The sequence below is a fragment of the Lithobates pipiens genome, unplaced genomic scaffold, assembly GCF_037356315.1.
Source record: "Lithobates pipiens isolate NorthernLeopardFrog02 unplaced genomic scaffold, aLitPip1_a1.2 Scaffold_18, whole genome shotgun sequence".
NCBI lineage: Eukaryota > Metazoa > Chordata > Amphibia > Anura > Ranidae > Lithobates > Lithobates pipiens.
This window is the reverse complement of record NW_027507758.1, coordinates 481,738,787-481,763,359: the sequence shown is the minus strand read 5'-3', so window position 1 is coordinate 481,763,359 and position 24,573 is coordinate 481,738,787. Positions and strand designations below refer to the sequence as shown.

The window sequence follows — 24,573 nt, the reverse complement described above, 5'->3', positions numbered from 1 at the left end:
CTGCGGTTCATTAATAGTTTTACCGTGGCTCTGAGAGTCTGCAGCTTGTCTGAAGGAAGAAACACTCACGCTTCCATAGAGTCCAGCAGTAAACCTAGGTACTCCAAGCGCTGAGTCGGTACGATCACTGACTTTAGGTTCAACAGCCACCCAAATTCCTGCAGGGTCTGCATGGTGATCGCCACATCCTCCTCCAATTCTGAGGTGGAAAGATGCTCTCAGGATGAGATCGTCTAGGCAACCTACGATCGCAGACCCGCATTGTCGCAAGCAGCTCCAAAACCGGAGCCAATACCTTGGTAAAGCCTCGGGTGGGGGCTTGCTGATGCCAAGCCAAAAGAAAGAGCCACAATCTGGTAGTGGGCATCCCCAACTGCAAATCACAGAAACTTCTGATGCAGGAGGCATATGGGTATGTGCAGGTACGCATCCTGGATGTGCAAAGATGCCAGGGAGTCCCCTTGATGGAGTGCAGCAACTACTGAGTGAACTGATTCCATTCTGAACCTCCGTACTTTCACAAAGTAATTGAGGGCTTTTAGGTCCAACATTGGACGTACCCCTTCCTTTTTGGGGACTACAAACCGATTGGAGTAGAACCCCTGGAACCTTTCCAGCTACGGAACTGGTACTATCAACCCCGAAACTCGGCAGGTCCCTTACCGCCCCCAGTAGGGCCTCCCAGCGAGCCGGGAGTATTGGTATGCTGGAGGGGAAGAATCTGTTTGGTGGCCAAGAGAGAAACTATCTTGTAGCCAGAGGAAATCAGATCGCAGATCCATTGGTCGGACAGCCAAGAGGCCCACCGGGCTGCAAACTCCCGAAGGTGACCCCTTGACACCTTAATGCGGTAACACTTTTGCTCGCAGGCTTGCGTTTCCAGGGACGCTTTTGTCCTTCAGAGGTCATCCTGTCGGGTTGGGGACATTTAGCCAAAGCCACAGGCGGACGGAAAAGCCGTTTGCGAGCAGAAAACGAGGGAACTTGCCTACGGCGCGGCTCCTTAGCCTTCCTGGCCTGTAGAAGGTAAGATAAGGTACACTTACCACATGTGGCATTTTTAATAAAGTCATCCAATGAGGCTCCAAAGAGCCACTCGCCAAGGAAGGTTAAATCTGTCAGGGCTTTTTTTTATTTTTTTTTATTTTTTTTTAGATGCCTGGTCAGCCGACCTGCATTTTAGCCAAATTGGGCACCTCAGTACCACTGCTGACACTGAAGCCCTGGATAACAGAGGGAGGGTAGCCAGGGCCACGTCACAAACGTGCTTAAATGCACCTTGCACTAGTTCTACGCAGACGGGGCAAACCTGTTCCCCCCAATTTGCGGTGCAAAAGTTTTGCCCACTCAGTAAGTGTCTGTGACAAGTGCGGATGCCGGTACTGGTCACATTGCTGACCCCACAACCGTAAATAAGAAATGAGCCACTGCCTCGGCCTACCTGTCTGTGGGATCCTTAAAAGGCAGGAGTCCCCTCTACCAGGATCATGGTTATTTTGTTTAACCTGGATACTGTGAGGTCCAGGAGGAGCCAACCATTTTTTGAGAAGGCTCTCCTGAAAGGGGTAACACACCGCCATATATTTGGGGACCGAAAAGGTCTGTTGCGGTCGACCCTATTCCTTGTATATGAACTTATTGAAATATGTCAGATATGGAAACACCTTAGTGGACCCACTACATCAGCAGAGGGATCTGCTTTTTCTTGACTTTTCAGGGTATCATGCACAGCTGTGATAAGTGCTCCAACAAGCGTTTTCTCGCACGGACCCGGACGGGGACTTATCCTCACTGTCCGATCGGTCCTGGTCAATGTCACCTGAAACAGAGCAGGGGTCACCAGCCTCAGCGGGGCCCGAGTCTGCATCTGAGCTCTCCCCAGATAGCGGGGGGGGGGGGCAGGGGCCGCTTTTTACCACCTTTGCACCCACGCACCACCTCCATCTTGGCAACGAACATGTTAAGGACCGCTGACAAAGCGTCCAGAGGCACTGCACTGTGTGCAGGCGAACCGGCTGCAATTGCCTGGATTTCGGGGGAAGAAACACTGGTTTCTGAAGCCATGTTGACCCTCCCCTGTCTGCCACCTGTTGGGGACTTAGGACAATGATGGTCCCAATCTCCTAACTGCTGCAGGCTGAGAGCCCCCCACCACAGGACTCACCACCCTGACAAAGTTCTGTGCTGTCCAGGCAGGTGTGTCTATGTCAGCTCCCATGTGCCTGTGAGAGAAAACCACGCTGTGCTGAGCCCCAGAGAACAGCTCTGAACATGAAAAAATGTTCAGGCTTCAACAAAATGGCCGCCGAGCATCCAGTATAAATAATCACAGGGAAAATGGCCGCCGGACTACAGTAACATGGAGTCAGACGATGCTGCTCCCTGGTCACACCAAAAACGGCGGCTGAGCACTGTATGCAATGAGGGACAGTGAAAACAGGCAGGCAGAGGAAATGGCGGCAAACAGCGCTACAGCGATCAGCAGACACAGCCTCCAGACACCCAGGGGAGAGATCTACAGACATCCAGGGCACAGCTACCCAGCGCAGCCCACACCCCAGGTGAGAGCCCCCCCCCCCCCCCCAGGGGGCCCCTGTCTATGGTGTACACACACACACTGCTCAGCAGCCCATGCACCACCCCCCACGGGGGTGGGAGGGAAGACAGGGAGAGAAGAGAGGGAGGTGAGGGACCCCCAAATCGACCTCCCAGGGAATGCCCAGCCGCACCGAGGCAGGGAGAGCTGTACTTACCAGTCCTGACGAGCTGGGGAACATTCCTTCACAGACCCACTCTCCGATCAGTACAGGGTGGCTGCTGGCCTTGCACACTGTGATGCAGACATCAGTAGCCCGGGCATGTGTGTGCCCCAGAGCATTACGCTCACCGGCCGCCCCTGGAGCTGGAGGGCATGTCGTGGCCGACCCAGTACTGAGCTCTGGTCTGCACACACTCGCTGGCCAGGCTGGGGAGACTACAAGGATAAGGGTATCCAGCCTGTCACCCAGCCGGCTGTTGATCACAGGATCTTAATCTTGCGCAAAGGCAAACTTCTGCAGGAAAAAAATAAATAAAAAATCCATGGACCGATGGGTTCCTCCTAGGTCCTTCTTCACTAGGCAGAAAAACTGAGGCTGCAGGAGGTAGGCTGGGGGTTGTTACCTAAGGGACCGCCCCTTGGGTGGAGCTAGCAATTTCTGGTTTTGTTGTACATGTTCTGCCTAGTCCTCTCCTGAAGGTGGCGTAACAACCCGATGGCCCAAGAAAGGAGGTGTTGGGTCGGTGAACGTAAGAGAAATATTTATTTTAACTTAAGAAACAAGTGTCAGAAAAAGATTTAGACTTTAAGTGGTTAAACTTCCTGCATTTACGCGTTCATAACGACGTCGCTTTTTGATCCTTCGATGTCGGCTCTTCCTATCATTGTAAAGCAGAATTCACCAAGCGTTGGATTGTTCACCCACTAATAGGGAACGTGAGCTGGGTTTAGACCGTCGTGAGACAGGTTAGTTTTACCCTACTGATGATGTGTTGTCGCAATAGTAATCCTGCTCAGTACAAGAGGAACTGCAGGTTCAGACATTTGGTGTATGTGCTTGGCTGAGGAGCAAATGGGGCGACGCTACCATCTGTGGGATTATGACTGAACGCCTCTAGTCAGAATCCCCCCTAAAGGTGACGATACCGCAGGTTGGCCTGGAATAGCCGGCCCCCACCACCCCTTCGACGGGGGCCGGCGTGTAGTGCCGCTTGCCTCGGGACCGGAACGCGGACGGAAGCGGGCCGCCTCTCTCCCGAAGCACATCGCATGTTCGTTGGGAACCCGGTGCTAAATCTTTCGTAGACGACCCGATTCTGGGTCAGGGTTTCGTGCGTAGCAGAGCAGCTACCTCGCTGCGATCTATTGAAAGTCATCCCTTGAGCCAAGCTTTTGTAACAAAAAAAAAAGAAAAAAAAAAAAAAAACAAAAAAACTTCCTGCATTTACAAGTTGTTCAAAAACTTGGCAGACTGCTAGAAGTTTCTCTTTAATCTAAGAAGGAAGAGTTAGATACAATGTTTCATCTTAAAAGCTTGGCAGACTGCCTGCATGTTTTCTTTTGACACCTGAGTGAGCAGATAAGTCTCTACTTGTTACATGAAAGAATGGCAAACTCTGCAATAGAGATGTCAGAGGGGTTGAATCAGATCAGGATTTTTTAAGGATTAATTGTGCAGCTCAAACGGGAATCCATGTTGAAAAAAAACATTTGAGCAAAACATTCAATCTAGTGCCCAACACATATAATCCATCGGGACCCTTTAACCACTTCAGCGTCGGAAAGTTTGCCCCCCCCCCCCCCCCACATGACCAGGCCATTTTTGTGATATAGCACTGCATTACTTTAACAATTGCGTGATGCTGTAAATTTGTGTCCCTTTTTCCTACACAAACAGAGATTTGTTTTGGTGGTGCTTGATCACCTCTACATTATTTTTTTGCACTATAAAACAAAAACAGACAGACAATTTTGAAAAAATAAATCCTAATAAGGGAATATTGACTGGTTTGCGCAAAAATTATATCGTCTACAAACTATGGGATATCTTTTTTTTCCTATTTATTGACTAGCAATGGCATGATCAGTGACTTACAGCAGGACTGAGATACTGCAGCAAATAGGACACTAAGCCTTGGTTCACATTGCAGAGATTTTGCATGCAATTTGACAAAAAGTAATTCTGTACTACTTTTGGCGAATTCGGGTGCAATTTCAGTAGACTATCTGTGCAGAAACCCGCACAGATGTCTCTGAAATCGCCACCGAAGTCGGGACTGACATGCAGGAAAGAAATCGTGCGAGCTCAGCTGAACTTGCACGATTTCATTCCTACATGTCAGTGTGAACCTAGGCACTTTTTGGGGACCAATGACACTAATAGATCAGTGCTAAAAGATATGCACATCACTGTATTAATGACACGGACAGGGAAGGGGTTAACAGTAGGAGCGATCAAAGGGTTAAAGGTGTTCCTAGCCAGTGCTTGTGTGGGAGGTGCTTCCACTAAAGGAAGGCATAGATCTGGGTCCCTACTTAGCAGAAACACAGGATAAATGTCCTCCCTACTGACAGAATAGCAGTCAGCCTTGTTTTCTTAGGCAGATCGCTGTTCTGCCTGTGTACTCGATTGGTGGATGCCGGTAGATAAAGTGTAATCACAGAGGGAGCAGACTGCTGGCGGCACATGCACCCCAGACCCAGAAATTTTAGATCACGTACTAGGTACGTGATCTGGCACAGAGCGGCTGCCCTGCCACAGTATATGTGCAGTGGGTGGTCATGACACGGCTGAAGTGCAATTTAGTGAAAACTGTAAAATGGGCAAACAGGCAGGAATTTAAATGCTGAAGAGACATGCTTTGTCTCTTCTGCATTAAAACAACGTACCTGTTTGTCCACCCTTGTACAGGGAGCCGTGCATGCGCAGCTCACAATACAAATTTGACTTTGCTAAATCTGACCAAACTCCCGCGCATGCCCGGAAGTAATGTCATCCCTGCCAATGATACCGGCCGGCGAACGAGACCCCTAGGTCGGCAATCTGAAGAGGTTAGTGGCCAGGCAGAGAGCTCGGGGATGGCGCAACGCTGGAGCTGGGGGGGATGGGGAGTACGTAGCACCAATTTAAATTGTTAGGAAGGTCCCAATGTGCTTTTTGTTGCTTTCTCAGCTCCAGTACAGTATTACAATATTGTGGATGCCTTTGGCTTTTGGCCTATGGTGGCAGAGTACTAACGTTACTGGAAAGAAGGAAGAGGAGCTACATAATCTGGGAAGGTGGAGAAGAAGAGCTAAAAGTGCATCAAGATCTTATTTTAAGTGCATTAAAGACCAAGTTACCTTTGTGCACTTTTTTTTATTCTAAAATTCCAGATCCACTATGTACCAATATAGCATTAAATGTACTTTTGCAAAAATAAAAAACTGCTTTCTATTTATTCTACACATGCTTACCTCACTCTCTTAATGGCGGTTTAAAAACACTTATCCATTACTTCTGCCTTATACCCTGGACAGACTTTAAGCCATGACACAGACACATTGATGCTATATTGGTACATAGGGAAGCTGGAATTTAGGGGGAAAAAAAAAAAGTAAAAAAGAAATAATATGGGTGAACTTAGCCTTTAAGACCAAAATTAAGGGGTTGCTAGATCTGGTGAGGGAGTTTTCAGGGGAGCATGTAGCAACACTAAAGAAGAAAAAAAAAAGTAGCACATCTTTGCAAGTGTTGAATTATTGATTTTGGGCACTGGGCTGGATTGTGTCACACATTTTTTCACACGGATTCTAGTTTAAATCCTATACAGATACTTCTCGTTTAATGACCACTCTTACGACCAGCTCTCCCCACCCAAATGACGTGCTATACATCATTGTATTGTACAGTACAGAATTTTTGTGTTCTGTACTTATGCAAGTTAAAACAACGTTACTGAACTGGAGTAGTGTGTAGACCTTTTTTTCCACAATACAGTACAGTAGTTAAGAGTGCTTAATATATAAATTACTTGCGACTTCTCGTTTAACAACCTGGTCATTTGAACAGAACCTGGTTATGTGAGGGGTACCTGTATATGTTTTCTGGACAATTTACAAGCATTTTATTAATTAGAACTTGCACATTATTTTAAGCCATAAGAATTAGTATAGATTATGTATGTTACACTTGATGGTATTTTTTGTCACCAGAGAGCTGCACCTTTTCTTTTTTCCCCAAATAGTACAAGAATGCACTATATAAATGGCAGGCAATGCCATAAAAACTTTCAAAATACAACTTGCACCTGCAGTGTGACCTGCCAGCTGATAAATCACAAAAACAGATGACAATACCAGTCTGAAAATTAAAAGCTAAAAGCTGAGCCTTCATGACCAAAGATGTAATACATATATCAGTTAGAAAATAAATACAACCTAAAATCAAACACAAAATCACTTGGACAACATGGCCAAGTCTAGACCCTGTTGATTTCTAAATAAAATAAATGAGACTTACTGTAAACTCTTCTTCCTCTTCATCTCCAGATTCTCCAAAAATATCTGCAATTAAGTTCCTGCAGAATGAGATATTAACCTGAGTCAGTAACCACTTAAAGACAGAGCCTCTAAGATTTGTTATTTACAAGTTAAAAACTTTTTGTTTTGTTAGAAATCTATCTACATACACACATATATACACACACAATGTTTGGGGGTTCTAACACCCTAGAGAATAAAATGGCGGTCATTGCAATACTTTGTCGCACAGTATTTGCGCAGCGGTCTTACAAGCGCACTTTTTTTGGGAAAAAACAACAAAAAACTAATTTTTGAATAAAAAAATAAGACCACAGTAAAGTTATCCCAATTTGAACACCATTTTCATATGCGGGCGCTGCTCAGGTATGCGTTTGCTTCTGCACGCGAGCTCAGCGGTATATATATATATATATATATATATATATATATAAATAAAGGTGTCACTTTTATTCCTATTACAAGGAATGTAAACATCCCTTGTAATAGAAAAAAAAAAGCATGACAGGACCTCTTAAATGTGAGATCTGGGGGTCAAAGACCTCAGATCTCATATTTACACTAAAAATGCAAAAAAAAAAAAATTGTCATTTGAAAAAAAAATTTAAAAGTCCCTTTAAGTGCTATGTCTACAAGGAAGGGACCTTTTGACGTCACTTCCACCCTGCAATGATGTGGCGACGGGTGGGGGCCGTCTCCATACCCAGCCAGGAGAAGGATCCGCCTCCACTGCTAACGGGCCCAGTAAGCGGCAGAGGGCACCAGAGTGTGGTGGCCGCAGAGACCACTTTTATCTGAAAGCAGACCACCCGCTGAAGAGGATACCGGGGTTATAGCAGCTAGCTGATGCCATAACAACAGTATTCCTCTTCAAAGTACAATGGGGCGATCCGTAAGTAGTTAAATCTATATTACAGTCTAGTACAGTTCTAACCATCCCCTGTGATGGGGTGGGCAACTACATGGCAAATGAGGTTTAATGTAGAAACATTTTAAAAAATGCATTTGGGTGGCAAAAATATGAATGCAATCTTTACACTGGGGGGAGAACCTCTGGGGTAACCTAAGTTAGAAAAGGACCTGGGGGTCCTAGTAGATGATAGGCTCAGCAATGGCATGCAATACCTAGCTGCTGCTAACAAAGCAAACAGAATATTGGCATGCATTTAAAAGGGGATTGACGCAAGAGATAAAACAATAATTCTCCTGCTCTACAAGACTCTGGTCTGGCTGCACCTAGAGCATGCTGTCCAGATCTGGGCACCAGTTCTCAGGAAGGATGAACATATGGAGCGAGTACAAAGAAGGGCAACTAAGCTAATAAAGGGTCTGGAGGATATTAGTTATGGCGAAAGATTTGTGAGCACTGAACTTATTCTCTCTGGAGAAGAGATGCTTGAGAGGGGATGTGATTTCAACTTATAAATACCGTCCGTACTGGTGACCCCACAATAGGTATAAAAAATATTTTTGCAGCAGGGAGTTTAACAAGACATGTGGCCACACATTAAAATAAGAAAAGAGGTTTAACCTTAAACTACCAGATGAAGTCTTTATAGACGAAACGTATAGGGTTATTACGCTTGCTAAGCCTCTTTTTACTGCACATTTTTATCTGTTCAATTGAACCATTTGTTTACAGTACTCATCTGTCTGGATGTTGGATTTTTTACTACAATAAATATCACCATTTTGTTTTTTTATCTCTTTTCTATACCTTAAACTACCATCATTATTTGGAGGATCGTGGCTGATGATCTTTGTCTTCAATAGCCTATTGGTCAACAAAAGGAGAAGACTGAGCACTTCGTCCTTGGAGTCAGATTCATGCTTATTACCCTGTGGCGAGTTGTATCTTGGATTTCCCATTGGCCAACAAAAGGAGAAGACTGAACACCTCGCCCTTGGACCCCATCCACACTTACTGCATTCCTGTCTATGCCTGATTGATTCACCTCTGCTGGCGTGTGGGTCCACCATTTAGGGTAAGAGTACCCCATCCATAATAACCCCAGAAGATGGAGGCACTATCCCAGGTGTTGCTATAACCATTGATCTTGTGTGAATATTGTAGAGATCAGACGTTTTAAATAGAAAACACCACTTTTATATAATTTTGCATGTCTGCTATGGTGTTATAACATCATGGACTCACAGTTGCTTTTACCTGTGTGTGGTGGATTGGTACTGTTAACAACCTTCAGTGGTACACTCCTGATTATATGCACTAATTATGTTTGTATTATGAACTTTATACACATGTGGTCTATATTTAGCATACAAGTTTGTTCTTTTATTCTTCACTAGAATTGCATACTGTGTGTACACTGCTGTTAAAGCATTTCCCCGTTCTGCCTCGAGAGCTGTGATCACTGTTTTGTGTGTTGAAGTACAGCCCCCTTCAGTCCCCCTAGTGGTTAACACCTTCACTGCCAGTGTCATTTACACAGTAATCAATGCATTTTAATGGCATTGATCGCTGTATAAATGGCAATGGTCCCAAAATAGTGTTAAAAATGTCCGATGTGTCCGTCATAATGTTGTAGTCCCAATAAAAAAAAAGTTTGCAGATCACCGCCATTACTAATAAAATTGCTATAAACCTCTCCCCTATTTTGTAGACGCTATAACTTGCGCAAACCAATCAATATAGGCTTATTGATATTTTTTTTTACCAATATGTAGAAGAATACATATCTGCCTAAACTGAGGGAAAAAAATGTTTTTTATATATTTTTGGGGGACATAATAGCAAAAAGTAAAAAAATGTTTTAATTTTTTTCCAAAATTGTCACTTTTGTTTATAATACAAAAAATAAAAACCGCAGAGGCCATCAAATACCACCAAAAGAATGCTCTATTTGTGGAGGAAAAAAAAAAAAAAAAAAAAAAAAAAAACTTAAATTTTGTTTGGGTACAATGTCGCACGACCATGCAATTGTCAGTTAAAGCGACGCAGTGCCAAAATTGCAAAAAGTGCTCTGGTCAGGAAGGGGGTAAATTCTTCTGGGGCTGAAGTGGTAATAATGCTAATATTGCCCTCAAACCACGTACAAATGATGCAGATCTATATTGGACTGGGTCAAAAAAAAAAAAAAAACAAGCCAACCAAAAAACACCTTTTATAAACAGGCAGTACTCACTCTTCCTTCTCATTTCCAGATTCACTGTCACTGCCAAACAGTTTCTTGTCTGCTCCCTTTGGCTCCTCCTTAGATTTATCCCGGTCTTCATCCTCGCTGTCAGATGACATTGCCTTCTTCTTCTGAGGAGTTTTCTTGGAGTCCGATTCACTGTCAGAATCTTCCCCATCAGAGAGAATACGGCTCTTTTTATTGGCTGTATTAGACATGAGAATGAGTGCAGGCTGTTAATGCTCAGTTACTACACATTCTATATAAAATATAAACACGTATAACAAAGTCATACAATCATATGCACAACTAGGACCAAATTTGTTCTTTCGAAAACGTATAATTGCTGTGACTATCTTGTTGTTGGCATCTACTGTCATGGTAAAGTGGTTTGGAGCTAGCAGATTGTGTAAAATGTTTTTTAGTCATAAAAAGTGAATACTGTCACAGTTTGTACTCAATTGGAGAAGATCTCAGCAGAACAGAGTTTTTTTTTTTTTTTTGTGAACAGAAATCTGAGGATTGTTTTTCAACACCTTGTTAAAATCTATGCCACGAAGAATTAAGGTGAAAAGTGGTCCGACCCGGTGCAAGCAAGGTGTGCCTAATAAAGTGGCCGTTGAGCATATACACTATATTACCAAAATTATTGGGACATCTGCCTTTTCACACACATGAACGTTAACGGAATCCCAATCTTTTTGTAAAATCTTTTTTTTACTGAATTTCCGGTGACATACAAAATCGCCCATGCAGGGGCCAAACATTTCCCACACAGGGGTAATCTTCCAAATGTGGCAACAGGCCACAAAAAGGCACATTACATAACATATATCCTGCCTCTGATGCAGCAACCGACCGCAACAGGGCAAATGAACACAAACATAAACTTATCTATCTATACCCCACTGTGGGGAGAGGATATTGTAGGATAATGCGTGCTAAGTATTAAAATGACCGGATAAGGTGTCATAAGAGCAGGTGGGTCAGCCTATAACCGTACTACATCCATAACGAACTATGGGTTATTCACTACATCCGTTGCAGTAGTGTTATCATCCAACCAGCAGTTCCACACCTTCTCAAATTTCTGTGGGCAACCCCTGTTCAAGTAGGTGGCCCTATAGAGGGGTAAGCTAGCGTTCACCAGGTTTTTCCAGAATTTAATAGAGGGGGGAGACGATTGTTTCCAGGTCATAGTGATGACCTTGCGTGCATAGTAGAGCAACAGGGATATGAGTGTTTTCCTAGCCCGGAGGATTGACATTTGTTCCACCAGCCCCAGCAGGCAATATTTAGGATCGTAAGGAATATTAACCTCAGTGGTCTGAACTATCACCAGGAGAACCTCTTTCCAAAAGCATACAATCGCTGGGCAAGCCCTGAAAATGTGAATGAAGTCTCCCGGCTGATAGGAGCAGCGCCAGCACTCCGGGGAGTGCGTCAGCGACATCTTGTGCAGTCTGTGGGGCGTGTAGTGGACTCTGTGTACAATTTTGTATTGGACCAATTTGTCCCTGGCTGAAACCAAAGGGGAGAACAGAAAATCCCAAATCTCCCTCCAGTATGTCCACCACCCATTTCCTGCGGCGGGAGGACAGCTCGGGGACGGCAGCAACCAGTAGGGACCCGTAAATCTGAGACATGGGTTTCTCCAGGTCTTTTACCCGAAGGATGGACTCAAGCTCAGAGTACTCCAGTACGACCGGTTGTCCCAAAAATTGACAGCGATAAGCATGCGCGACTTGAAGATAACGGAAGTGGGCCCATGTAGGCACATTAAATTTATCACGCAGGATATGAAAAGGAGTAAGTTCCCCGTTGGTAACGACATGCTCGAGCATCAGTATTTTACACTTGGCCCAGGCCTGAGGGTCCGGGATGGTATTAAACTGCGGAAGGCTAGGATTCAGCCACAGGGGGGTGTGAGGAGACCAGGAGTTCGGCAGGGATGCCCTCAGTGCCTCTCCTGCCCTCCACGCCCTTAAAGTGGTGCGCATAGAAGGGGTGAGGCAGTGAGTTTTTGGCCCCCTGGAAACCAACCCCCTTAAGGCCCCCAGAGACCCCACTATAGCTGCCTCCAGGACCGTTGCAGCATTGGTCAAGTCCGGCTGCAGCCACCAGTGGACGGTTACAAGCTGGGTGGCTAGGAAATATTTGTGACAGTCAGGAAGAGCCAGACCCCCACTACCCACAGGCCTGGTGAGCGTGGTGTATTTGAATCTGGGGAACTTGGGTCCCCAGATGGAGAGAAAAAGTTGTTTCAGAGAGTTAAAGAAGGCTTTAGTCAGAAATTGTGGGGAGTTCCTAAATATGTATGTAAGTTTGGGAAGGACCTTCATTTTAAGAAGGTTTATGCGGCCAATAAGAGAGAGAGGGGGAGATTGCCCCAAGCCTTTAATTTGGACTTGATTTCTATCAGAACAGGTTCAAGATTGAGCCAGACAAAGTCCTTGCTCTCTCTTGAAATGACAATACCCAAATAGGTAAACCTATCCACCCATTGAAGCATGGTGGAGGATGGTGAGGTCCTGGCCCCCTCGTCCACCGGAAAGAGCTGAGATTTATGCCAATTCACCTTCAACCCAGTGAAGGCAGAGAAGGCATCCATGATTCCAAGTGCGCCCTGCAGAGAGTCACCGGGATCATTTAAAAAGAGCAGAAGATCATCCGCATAGAGGGCCATTCTCTCCTCCAGCCAGCCCACCCGAAGACCACGGACCTCGGCCGAACTTCGAAGAGCCTCAGCAACAGGTTCCATGGCCAGGGCGAACAAGGCCGGGGAGAGAGGGCACCCCTGCCTGGTGCCCCGCTGCAGGGGGAACGAGGGCGACAGGGAACCAGTTTAATGCATGCCATAGGACCGGTGTTTAGTGTGCGTATCCAGGCAATAAACCGCAGTGGAAAACCCATTCTTCTAAGGACCTCCCACAGATACACCCATTCCACTGATGGAATCCCAATCTTAGTCCCTTTGCAGCTATAACAGCTTCAATTCCGGGAAGGCTGCCCACAAAGTTTAGGCGTGTGTCTATGGAAATGTTTGCCCATTCTTCAAGAAGCAAATTTGTGAGGTCAGGCACTGATGTGGATGAGAAGGCCTGGCTTGAAGTCTCCGCTCTAACTCATCCCAAAGGTGTGCTATCGGGTTGAGGTCAGGACTCTGTGCAAGCCAGTCCCGTCCACCCCAAACTCGCTCATCCATGTCTTTAAGGACCTTGCTTTTATGCACTGGCCCATCATCATTTGGTGGAGGGGGGATTATGGTGTGGGGTTGTTTTTCATGGATCGTTCTTGGCCCCTTAGTTCCAGTGAAGGGAACTCTTAAGGCTTCAGCATACCAAGACATTTTGTACAATATCATGCTCCCAACTTTGTGGCAACAGTTTGGGGATGACCCCCTTCCTGTTCCAATATGACTGCACACCAGTGCACAAAGCAAGGTCCGTAAATACATGGATGAGAGAGTTTGGGGTGGAGGAATTTGCCCTGCAGAGAATCCTGACCTCAACCTGATAGAACACCTTTGGGATGAATTAGAACAGAGACTGCGAGCCAGGCCTTGTTGTTCAACATCAGTGCCTGAACTTATGAATGTGCTTCTGGAAAAATGGTCAAACATTCCCACAGACACTCCTAAACCTTGTGAACAGCCTTCCCAGAAGAGTTGAAGTTGTTATAGCTGCAACTCAATATTGAACCCTACAGACTAAGACTTGGATGCCATTAAAGTTCATGTGCGTATAAAAGGCAGATGTCCCAATACTTTGGTAATATAGTGTATATTACACACACACACTCACTCTATAAATATAGAATACCTGGCTTATCTGCAGCTTCATCATCTTCACTGTCAGAAATAATGTTTTTTCTTTTTGAAACCTTTTCTTCTTCACTGTCAGAAGTCTTCTTTTTCTTTGTTTTTTCACTCTCGCTATCATCACTTCCAGAACTGCGGCGTGGTGACCTTTTCTTTCTGTTCTTTGTTCGTTTTCTTTCCTCCTCTTCATCACTGTCATCTGATGAAACTATTTTTCTTTTCATCCTTGGAAACTCATCTTCTGAATTATTGTCAGCTTGCTTAGCAGGTGTATCATCTTCTGAGTCACTATGTGCTGGTTTGGAAGGACGTTCGTCTTCAGAATCACTATTTACACGTTTCACAGGTGCTTCATCATCTGAGTCAACAGCTGCTCGTTTAGATGGCGCCTCATCCTCTGAGCCACTTTCTGCTTTTTTGGAAGTTTTACCCTTTGCGCCACGTGCTGACTTCTTGCGACGTTTGGCTACACGTTTAACAGGAGCTTCGTCCTCAGAGTCACTAGCTGGTCCCTTCTTAGGAGCCTCATCTTCAGAGTCACTAATAACTCGCTTTGCAGGAGCTTCATCTTCTGTGTCGCTGGCTGTTCGTTTTGAAGGAGCCTCATCTTCTAAATCACTATTTGCTTGCTTGGCAGGAGCCTCATCTTCCGAGTCGCTAGCTGCCCGCTTGGCAGGAGCCTCATCTTCCGAGTCGCTAGCTGCCCGCTTGGCAGGAGCCTCATCTTCCGAGTCGCTAGCTGCCCGCTTGGCAGGAGCCTCATCTTCCGAGTCGCTAACTGCCCGCTTGGCAGGAGCCTCATCTTCCGAGTCGCTAGCTGCCCGCTTGGCAGGAGCCTCATCTTCCGAGTCGCTAGCTGCCCGCTTGGCAGGAGCCTCATCTTCCGAGTCGCTAGCTGCCCGCTTGGCAGGAGCCTCATCTTCCGAGTCGCTAGCTGCCCGCTTGGCAGGAGCATCATCTTCCGAGTCGCTAGCTGCCCGCTTGGCAGGAGCCTCATCTTCAGAGTCGCTAGCTGCCCGCTTGGCAGGAGCCTCATCTTCAGAGTCGCTAGCTGCCCGCTTGGCAGGAGCCTCATCTTCAGAGTCGCTAGCTGCCCGCTTGGCAGGAGCCTCATCTTCAGAGTCGCTAGCTGCCCGCTTGGCCGGTGCATCATCTTCCGAGTCGCTAGCTGCCCGCTTGGCAGGTTCATCATCTTCCGAGTCGCTAGCTGCCCGCTTGGCAGGGGCCTCATCTTCTGAGTCACTATCCACATGCTTGGCTCGAGAGTCACCTTCAGAATCACTAGCTGCAGTTTTACCTTGCCCTTCATCATCAGAATCATTAATGTGCATTTTACTGGGTGTGTCCTCATCAGAATCACTTCCAGAATGTCTAGCTCTTACTTCTTCCTCTGAGTCACTGGCTCCTCCTTTTACAGGCGTATCATCATCACCACTGTTTTTTTGCCTGGTTGGCTCATCATCTGAATCACTGGCAACGTGATTTTGAGCATCTTCATTGTCAGAGTCACTAGCATTACGATTATTGCTACCATTCTCTACATCACTGGAGGTTCGCTCCCTAGGTTCATCATCTTCTGAATCATTTGCTTCATTCTCAGATCCGCTGCCTCCTCCTTTCATGTCTTCATCGCTGTTGTCATTCTAAAAAAAAAAAAAAAAAAAAAAAAAAAAGTGTCATAAGTATTTATAAAGTATAGCCATTACCTTTTGTACCACCACCCCCTCCCTTTAGAATGTAAGCTCTACGAGCAGGGCCTTCCTGTACCTTTTGTTTTGAACTGTACTGCAATTGTGTTGTTCCCCCTACCTATACATTGTAAAGCGCTGCGTAAACTGTTGACGCTATATAAATCGTGTACAAGTAAGTAATCTTGCAAATATTAAATATCAAGGTAAAGAAAAAAAAAAATTACATATTTGTAACACATGCACATTACCCTATGTTTTACCATTTAAACATGCCCCAAATACAGAAAAATACCTGTTTGTGTGCCAGAAATATAACTTCCTCATATTGGAGTACAGTACAAGACACAAGGTTTGTATTCATAGACCATTGTTTTACGCAGGCTGTCGTCACATAATTGGACACTGGTAAAAACTAGCTAGGACCATTCCCATTTAGGCTGGGTTCACACTGCAGTGATGCGGGAACGCCGCGAATCCGCGACGGGTTCCCGCATCGCATGCCTCCTGGCGGCAGTTCACACTGCCCTATGCGAACTGCTGGGAGTGTCAGTGAAACGTTAATGACACCCCCAGATCAGTTCGCATATCGCAGTGCGATCTGCAAACTCGGACAGGAATCGGATCGCATGGTGTGAACACCCATGCGATCCGATTCTGCTGCGGACCAAAAAAAAGGGTCCTGTGCGAGTTTGGGGCGGGTGCGATGCGAATTCAGCCATACTATCTGTATGGCTGAACTCTCATCGCAGAGATCGGATGTGATTTGCACTGCAGTGCGATGCGAATCACATCCGGTTTTCGTAGCCGCAGCAGTGTGAACCCAGCCTAAAGGCTGATATAAACCTACTCACTCCATAAGACTGCAGTTATTTTTTTTGCAAGCAATAAGGAATGACCAGAGAAGACATAGGGTAGAGTGGGAGGAAGGATGTCTCAAGAGAGCCAACTTTCAAAACAAGGGAACCAGCTGCCAGGTACACCCTGAGAGCCCTGACAACCGTCACTAACAATCACTAACCACTTGCTAACTGGGCACTTAAACCCCCCCTCCTGTCCAGAGCAATTTTCAGCGCTGATGCACTTTACAATTGCGTGGTCATACAACACTGTACCCAAATGAGCATTCATTTGGTGGTATTTGATCACCTCTTTGTTTTTTATTTTTTGTTAAAAAAAATTTAAGCGACCAAATTTTTTAAAACATTTTTTATATTTTGTTATAAAATTTTGCAAACCAATTTTTCTCCTTCATTGATGTAAGCTGATGAAGCGGCACTGATGGACGGCAATAATGGGCCCCGATCGGTACTGGTTGGTTACACTGCTAAGGTGGTACTGGTGAGTACAGATGAGGCCGAATCGCCTCTTCCTCTTGCACATAAGCCAGTGATGGCCTTTTTTTTTTCTCCTCATGCTGTCAGAACACATCTAGGTGACACACAATTAACCCCTTGATTGCCCCCTAGTGTTAATCCCTTCCCTACCTGTGACATTTACACAGTAATCTGTGTATATTTATAGCATCGATTGCTGTATAAATGCCACGGTCCCAAAAAATGTGTCAAAAGTGTCCGATCTGTCCGTTGCAATGTCACAGTACCACTAAAAATCGCAGATCACTGCCACTACTAGAAAAAAAAAATATATATATATATATATTTAACAATGACAAATCTTTCCCATAGTTTGTAGACGCTATAACTTTTGTGCAAACCAATCAATATACACTTGAAATTTTTTTTTACCAAAAATATGTAGATTACATATTTGCCTAAACTGATGAAGAAATGTTTTTAAAAAAAATAAAAAATACAAAAAAAAAAACATTTTTGGGGATATTATAGCAAAGTGTAAAAAAAAAAAATTTCGCTTTTTTTTGTTTATAGCACACAAAATAAAAACCGCAGAGGTGATCAAATACCACCAAAACAAAGCTCTATTTTTGTGAAAAAAGGATGCAAATTTTGTTTGGGTACAGCATTGCATGATAAGAGAAGTTCCACCGCTCTAGGCACACAAAAATAGCTTCCCCAGGCAGAGAGATCCGGGTGCGAGCCACAGCATACAGACAATGTAGGTAATTAGAAGACTGGACGGCCGCACTCCAAAACAAAATCGGTGCTTTTATTTAAAAAAAAAAATAATATATCACAGGAACACAAGTGACATCACAGCAAGAAGCAACAACAGCCAACGTGTTTCACACTACAGAGAGTGTTTATTCATAGCTTTGGGTACAGCATTGCATGACCGCACAATCATCAGTTAAAAATGGTAAAAAAGTGAAAAAGTGCTCTGGGTAGAAAGGGGGTAAAATCTTCTGGGGCTGAAGTGGTTAAATACTTCCATACTTTCAGTGGTGATCTCTGAATGATGCCTGCAGCTGTTTTTTCCTACGGGCGATTCCCTGCTCCGCAAAAAACGTCCTTTTCTTTGAACGCTCCATTTTTTGTCTGAACAAGCTGATATGACTTGTCAAGCAGTTGTCATCTGTTCAAAGGGCATTCTCTCAGAAGCATTGTAGCTTGTCAAATTGCATTTTAACAAATTCCAGCTTTTTTTTATGTTCTGTCAATAGTGGCGTCTTCCTCTTTTGATCCCACTACTGCTTAAGAAGCAACGAATGGTACGATCAGACACTGATATACCTTGTTTGTATACAGTACTTATAGAGGTGTGGGTGTATACAATAAAAAAAAAAAAAAAAAAAAAGGGGGGTTCCATAGACAAAGAAGAAATAATGTTCTTATCCCTTAACATTAGGTAGGTGCTCAAACAATATAATCAGGGGAATTAGTGGTACCTGGGCACTGCAAATAAACTCACTCCCCATAAACGAATGTACCTTCAGCTTGTATCTTTAGAAGAAGTTTTCTTTGACTCCTTTGTCTAGCATTCACACTATACTAGTTTAATCTGGGATTGATTATCCGCTTGCATTTAAAAAACAAACAAAAAAAAAAAAAACACCAACCTTCCACTGTCTCCACAATCTCTAAACCCATAGCTGCTTGCTATAGGGGCAGACACAGACAAGAAGCCAAGAGTGCCAGTGGGGGACCCCAGAATTGAAGAGAAACGGCCGCTCCGCACAGAGCAAGTATAAAATATTGTTATTTTAATTAAAAAAAACGAAAAAAAAAACAAAAAAAAAAACACACAAACAACTTTACAATCACTTTAGGTTCATACGAAAAATTACCCTTAAAGTGTGATTACTTGTGCTTCACTACCTCATATCGATGCACTGGACTTTCAACATCTGATCCATGTTGTCTGTTATCATTTCCCTCATCATCAGAGTCACGCTCATCTTGAACTGGGGTTGCACCACCATCATCTGCAACAAGATACAGAAGTTACTAGATAATACAAGAAATAATTAGAAGCAGAGTGGCTTTGATTTAAATCAAGTCGATTTAAATCACTAGTAAAAAAGGCTTGATTTAAATAATATTGCAAGAGCAACTGTCATCTCTGTCCCGCAGTGGCTCCTCCTCTGACCCGCTGTTGATTTACAGTCCCATTAATGGGACATCTGATGATGCTGCAGTGACAACAAGGTGAGGGACGTGGTCGCAGCAGGTGATTGGATGCTTGCTCACATGGCTGCCATAATGGACCTTAAATAACAGGTGCTCTTTAAATGTAAGGACTTATTCTTGCTGGTAGTTAGAATCTTTAATATCTGCAAACAAAATGAAGGTTTCCTATTTAGAATAATAAGCCGTCAGATTAGTAAACCAGTGGTATCAGAATCCATTCAACCATACAGTTTGCAATGTACTTAGATTTGCAAATCGGGATAAAGGAATATTCCTGAACTTTGTTTTATCTCATGGTTACTGTGAAATTGTGTGAATGCGTCAATGCAGTGCATATTATCTCAGCTTGCATTCATTGAACGAGTTTACCAAAAATTTAAATATTGCAGAAAATAAAGCCTCATGCTACATAACTAAGCTCCATTTCATGCTGAATAAACTCAATTATTAACGTATCTTAAATAGATTTTTATTCCAAAAAGCATTTTATTAAAATAAAAAAAACATAGGATTTAATTGCTTGCCGACCGGCCGCCATCATTGTACGGCGGCAGGTTGGCTTTTCTGTGTGAATCGCCATAGCTAAACGTCGGCTCATACAGGCGCAACTGCGGGAGGGTGACCGCAGGTCAAGCAGACTCAATGTTCTCCGGCGACCCACAATCGTCTAGTACAGAGGCAGAATGGGGATCTGCCTTTGTAAACAAGGCGAATCCCTGTGCAGACAGGGGACATGACAGATCCACTGTTCCCAGTCATCAGGAACAGTGATCTCTCATGTCCCTGGCAGCCCACCCCCCACAGTTAGAACACACTTAACCACTTCCCTATCAGTATAATTTTTACATTGATCAGTGCATGTTTGTAGCAATGTAATAATGTCACCAGTCCCCAAAAAGTGTCATTTGGGGTCAGATCGGTCTGCTGCAATCCTGCCAAAACTCGCAGATCGGTGCCATTACTAAACAAAAACAATAAAAAATAAATAAATAAAAAGTCCCTAAATCTATCCCATAGTTTGTAGACGCGATAAACTTTTCCACAAACCAATCAATATACGCCTGTTAAGATATTTTTCTACATATAGTAAAAAAATTAAAAAATAAATAAAAAAATCCCATCAGCCTAAACTGATCAATAAATTTTCTTGGGATATGCATTACAGCAAAAATTTAAAAAAAGTTTTTCAAAATGGTCTCTTTGTTCATAGCGTAAACATAAATTGTGTGGGTACAGAGTCGCAGGACCATGCAATTGTCAGTTAAAGCGACGCAGTGCCATATCTAGGGCTGAAATAACTAATCGATTAATCGACAACTAATCGATTATGAAATTAATCGATTACTATTTTGATAATCGACTAATCGGCCAGTAACATAATGGGGTTAAAAAAAAAAAAATGAGCCCTTTATAGTACAAAAAGAGCAAATTGCTACTGTAAATATTACTTTCACTGTTCTACAGTAAAAAAAAACCCTTACAGTAGTGATTATCTGCTTTTTTTCCTACTATAAAGGGCTAATTTTAGGTTTTTTAACGCCATTATGTTACTAAACATCTTAGAACTAGTTCACATCTATGTGATTATTGGTGCTTTTTGCAGAAATGCACTACAGTTCATTTACATGGTTTCCTATGGGACACGTTTACATCTGAAAGGGTCAGGGACATTTAACGCAAAATGGTGCTTTATTGGTTCAATATATTACAGTGGAGAAGCTGCAGAAAAGCATGTAATGCGTTTTTGCAGCAATTTGTGCTTTTTAATCTGCCCAAAAAAAATTAAAATCTCAGTAAAATCATGTGCACAAAAATCAAAACGCACTGCAGAAACAGATCAAAAGCAAACTGCATAGGTGTGCACCGAGCCTTATGCTGGCCACACAGATCAATTTTCAGATGAGAATATTCAGACGAAAAATCTTTGTACATTGGCTTAATGAAATAATTTTGTTTGAAATTTTCACTTTTTTTAACATTCTGTTTTTAAAATGAATGTCATTTCTGAACGAAAACCATACACTGTCTGAAAATTCCTTTGACTAAGACGTTTTCTATTATCATTTCCAAAATTTGACCCACTTTTTTTTTTAAGGTTATTAACCGATTAATCGATCGAAACAATAATCGGCCAACTAATCGATCATGAAAATAATCATTAGTTGCAGTCCTAGCCATATCGCAAAGACTGGCCTGGTCATTAAGGGGACAAACCCCTTTTGGGGATGAAGTGGTTAACCACTTATGGACTGCCCACAGCAGTTTTACGTTGGGACCCATAGCTTGTTTACATTCCTTGTAATAGGAATAAAAGTGACAATTAAAAAAAATAAAAACCGTGTAAAAATAAAAAATAAACGGTAAAATAAGATTTTTTTTTTTTTAAATGCGCCCTGTCCCGCCGAGCTCAAGTGCAGAAGTGAACGCATATGTGAGTAGCACCGCATATGAAAACGGTGTTCAAACCACACATGTGAGGTATCGCCGTGATCGGTAGAGTGAGAGCAATAATTCTAGATATACTGCCCTGGATCCAAGGTTCAAGTCCCTGCCCTATGCCAGAGGACAAACAGTGACCTCACCACTGAGATTGTGGGAAGTCTGGGCACTGAAGACTGCGATGAGGTAAAGAAAAAGATTTAAAAATGATAAGTTTAAATCTAAATACATTTTTAATTTTCGTAATAATGGCTTATTAAATGTTATTATTTTCATGTTTCATAGACATGAAAACTGTGGCAATATTATCGCCACAGTTTTTATGTCTATGAAACATGAAAATAAATGGGTTTAATTAATCAACAATTTTTTTTCTGCAAGGTAAAGCCGCAGAAGCAACAGGAGCAAACTTGGACTCATCTTCTCCTCCACAAAAGAAGTCAGTGATGGCAGAGCTTTTTGGAGAGACCTTTGCCAGCAGACAAGAGGAGGTGGCATCCTACCCGCTGGCAGCAAGAGGCATTACAGTGGATGGTGAAAAGCAAGGAGTGTAAATACCCTCATATGTGCCAGGCTCTTCAGTTCCTTACAATTGAGTGTTCTCAACAGCAGGGGACATAGTGACTGCAAAGAGGTCCGAACTCTCCCCAGACAATGTAGACATCCTTGTCTTTTTGAAAAAGAATTTGAAATTATAAGCTCAGGAATGCTTTGCTTTCTTTTATTCTTTGATAATGTGAACATACTAGGCTTTCACTATCCATGTTTCAAGGAAGATGATGTGCCTTCTTATGTTGCACTTTAACCACTTCCCGACCAGCGCACGACGATATATGTCGACAGAATGGCACGGGCAGGCATATTGGCGTACAGGTACGTCCAATATTCGATGCCGCCCTGCCATCGGGAGCGCGCCGCCGCCGGCGCGCTCCCGCGCTGGTCGGGACCCCTGTGAGTCCGGTCGCGGGACCCGATCGCCGCGGGCATCCCCGCGATCGTCTCACGGAGCGGCCGAATGGAGGAAATGCTGTGTAAACAACATTTTTCCATTCTGCCTAGCAACTAGTGACACTGATCTCTGCTCCATGTGATTGGAGCAGAGATCAGTGTACACTAAATGAAAGCCCAACCCCCCCACAGTTAGTAACACACCCCTAGGAACACTTAACCCCTACACTGCCACCCACTGGTTAACCCTTTCACTGCCAGTGTCATTTACACAGGAATCACTGCATTTATATAGCAGTGATTACTGTATAAATGACAATGGTCCCAAAAATGTGTCAAAAATGTCCGATGGGTCCCCGACAATGTCGCAGTCACAATAAAAATCGCAGATCGCCGCCATTACTAGTAAAAAAAAAAAAAAATAATAAAAAAAAAAAAAAAATGCTATAAAACTATCCCTATTTTGTAAACGCTATAACTTTTGCGCAAACCAATCAATAATCGCTTATTGCGATTTTTTTTACCAAAAATATGTAGAAGAATACGTATCGGCCTAAATTGAGGGAAAACATTTTTTTATACATTTTTGGGGGATATTATAACAAAAAGTAAAAAATAATGCGTTTTTTTCAAAATTGTCGCTCTATTTTTGTTTATAGCGCAAAAAATAAAAACCGCAGGGGTGGTCAAATACCACCAAAAGAAAGCTCTATTTGTGCGAAAAAAAGGACGTCAATTTTGTTTGGGAGCCACGTCGCACGACCGCGCAATTGTCAGTTAAAGCGACGCAGTGCCGAATCGCAAAAAGTGGTCTGGTCTTTGACCAGAAAATTGGTCCGGTCTGAAAGTGGTTAAGTTGTTTTTGGCTCATTGCCCATTGGTCCATGTTTAAAAGGAAGGCGATGTGCCTTTTTATGTTTTACTTTAAGTTGTCTTTCATTGTGTTAATAAGAGGATATTATGCCTTGTGCACTTGATTTTATATATTTTCAAGTCATTTAAAAGTGTTAATAAACAGACAAAAACAAAACTTATGTTCATCGGGTCTTTTTTTTTTTTGCTGATCCGAAAAATTATCCGCTCCGTGACTCTGATCCAAGGAACGATCCGAACCTTAAGTTTTTTGATCCGTTGTACCCCTATTTGCAACCAAACCATGGTCAGGTAGACCAACTAAAATTTTAGCCACAACTGACAGGAAAATTGTTTGGAAGTGCCCCATCATCATTGGTTTTCCTGGGAGGGAGGGGGGAGAATAGTCAGTGCCCCATTGGTGTTCCTGGGAGGGGTAATAGGGGCCCATTGGTGTCCCGGGGAGGGAATAGCACCCCGCCATTGGTGTCCCCAGGAAGGATAACAGTGCATATAAATATAAAAAAAAAAAAAATCATTTATTTTTTTATAAAAAACTGTACAATACATAATATTACACCCCGTCTCCGCACTTTTTTTGTTTTAACTTCTAGCTGCAAATTTTTTTTATAAAAATGGCAGAGGGTGCTGCTGACCCAATGACCTCACACCTCAAATGGGTGTGCGACCCAAATCTTCTAAGGCATGGGAGCATTTTAATTGAAATGCTGCAAAGAAGGTGGTCACCTGCAAACTTTGTAAAATTGAATTTGCATGGCACGGAAGCACAACAACGATTAACAAGCACATGAAGCGGAAACATGTGGGGTTCACAGTGGAAGGCGAAACAGGACGGCAAGTTAAACCCGAAATTATATATAGAGTTACACAGAAATAGCTTTTCCTGCAATCTAATCAATCATACATATCTTTTTCATTGCAGAAAGAAACAGCGCACCATGACAGAGTTTGTGCAGCAAAATTGTCCGTGCACTCCCCAACAATCAGCAGTTATAACAGATTCTGTCATGAAACTGCTATTCACCGACATGCGGCCACGGTCCATGGTTGAAGACCGAGGATT

The 24,573-nt window shown here is 43.5% G+C and overlaps 1 protein-coding gene across 2 annotated transcripts in view; it reads right to left on the bottom strand.

The window, feature by feature from the left end:
- The window catches only part of IWS1 (interacts with SUPT6H, CTD assembly factor 1), a 59,496-nt gene that overhangs the window by 22,333 nt on the left and 12,590 nt on the right, over window positions 1–24,573 (bottom strand). For both annotated transcript variants that reach the window (XM_077488415.1, XM_077488414.1), the window contains exons 2-5: window positions 18,939–19,045; window positions 14,016–15,657; window positions 10,204–10,399; window positions 7,041–7,098 (exon numbers count right to left, since the gene is read on the bottom strand). In XM_077488415.1, the coding sequence (XP_077344541.1) occupies window positions 7,041–7,098; window positions 10,204–10,399; window positions 14,016–15,657; window positions 18,939–19,045 (2,003 nt within the window). The remainder of the gene's footprint in view (window positions 1–7,040; window positions 7,099–10,203; window positions 10,400–14,015; window positions 15,658–18,938; window positions 19,046–24,573) is intronic.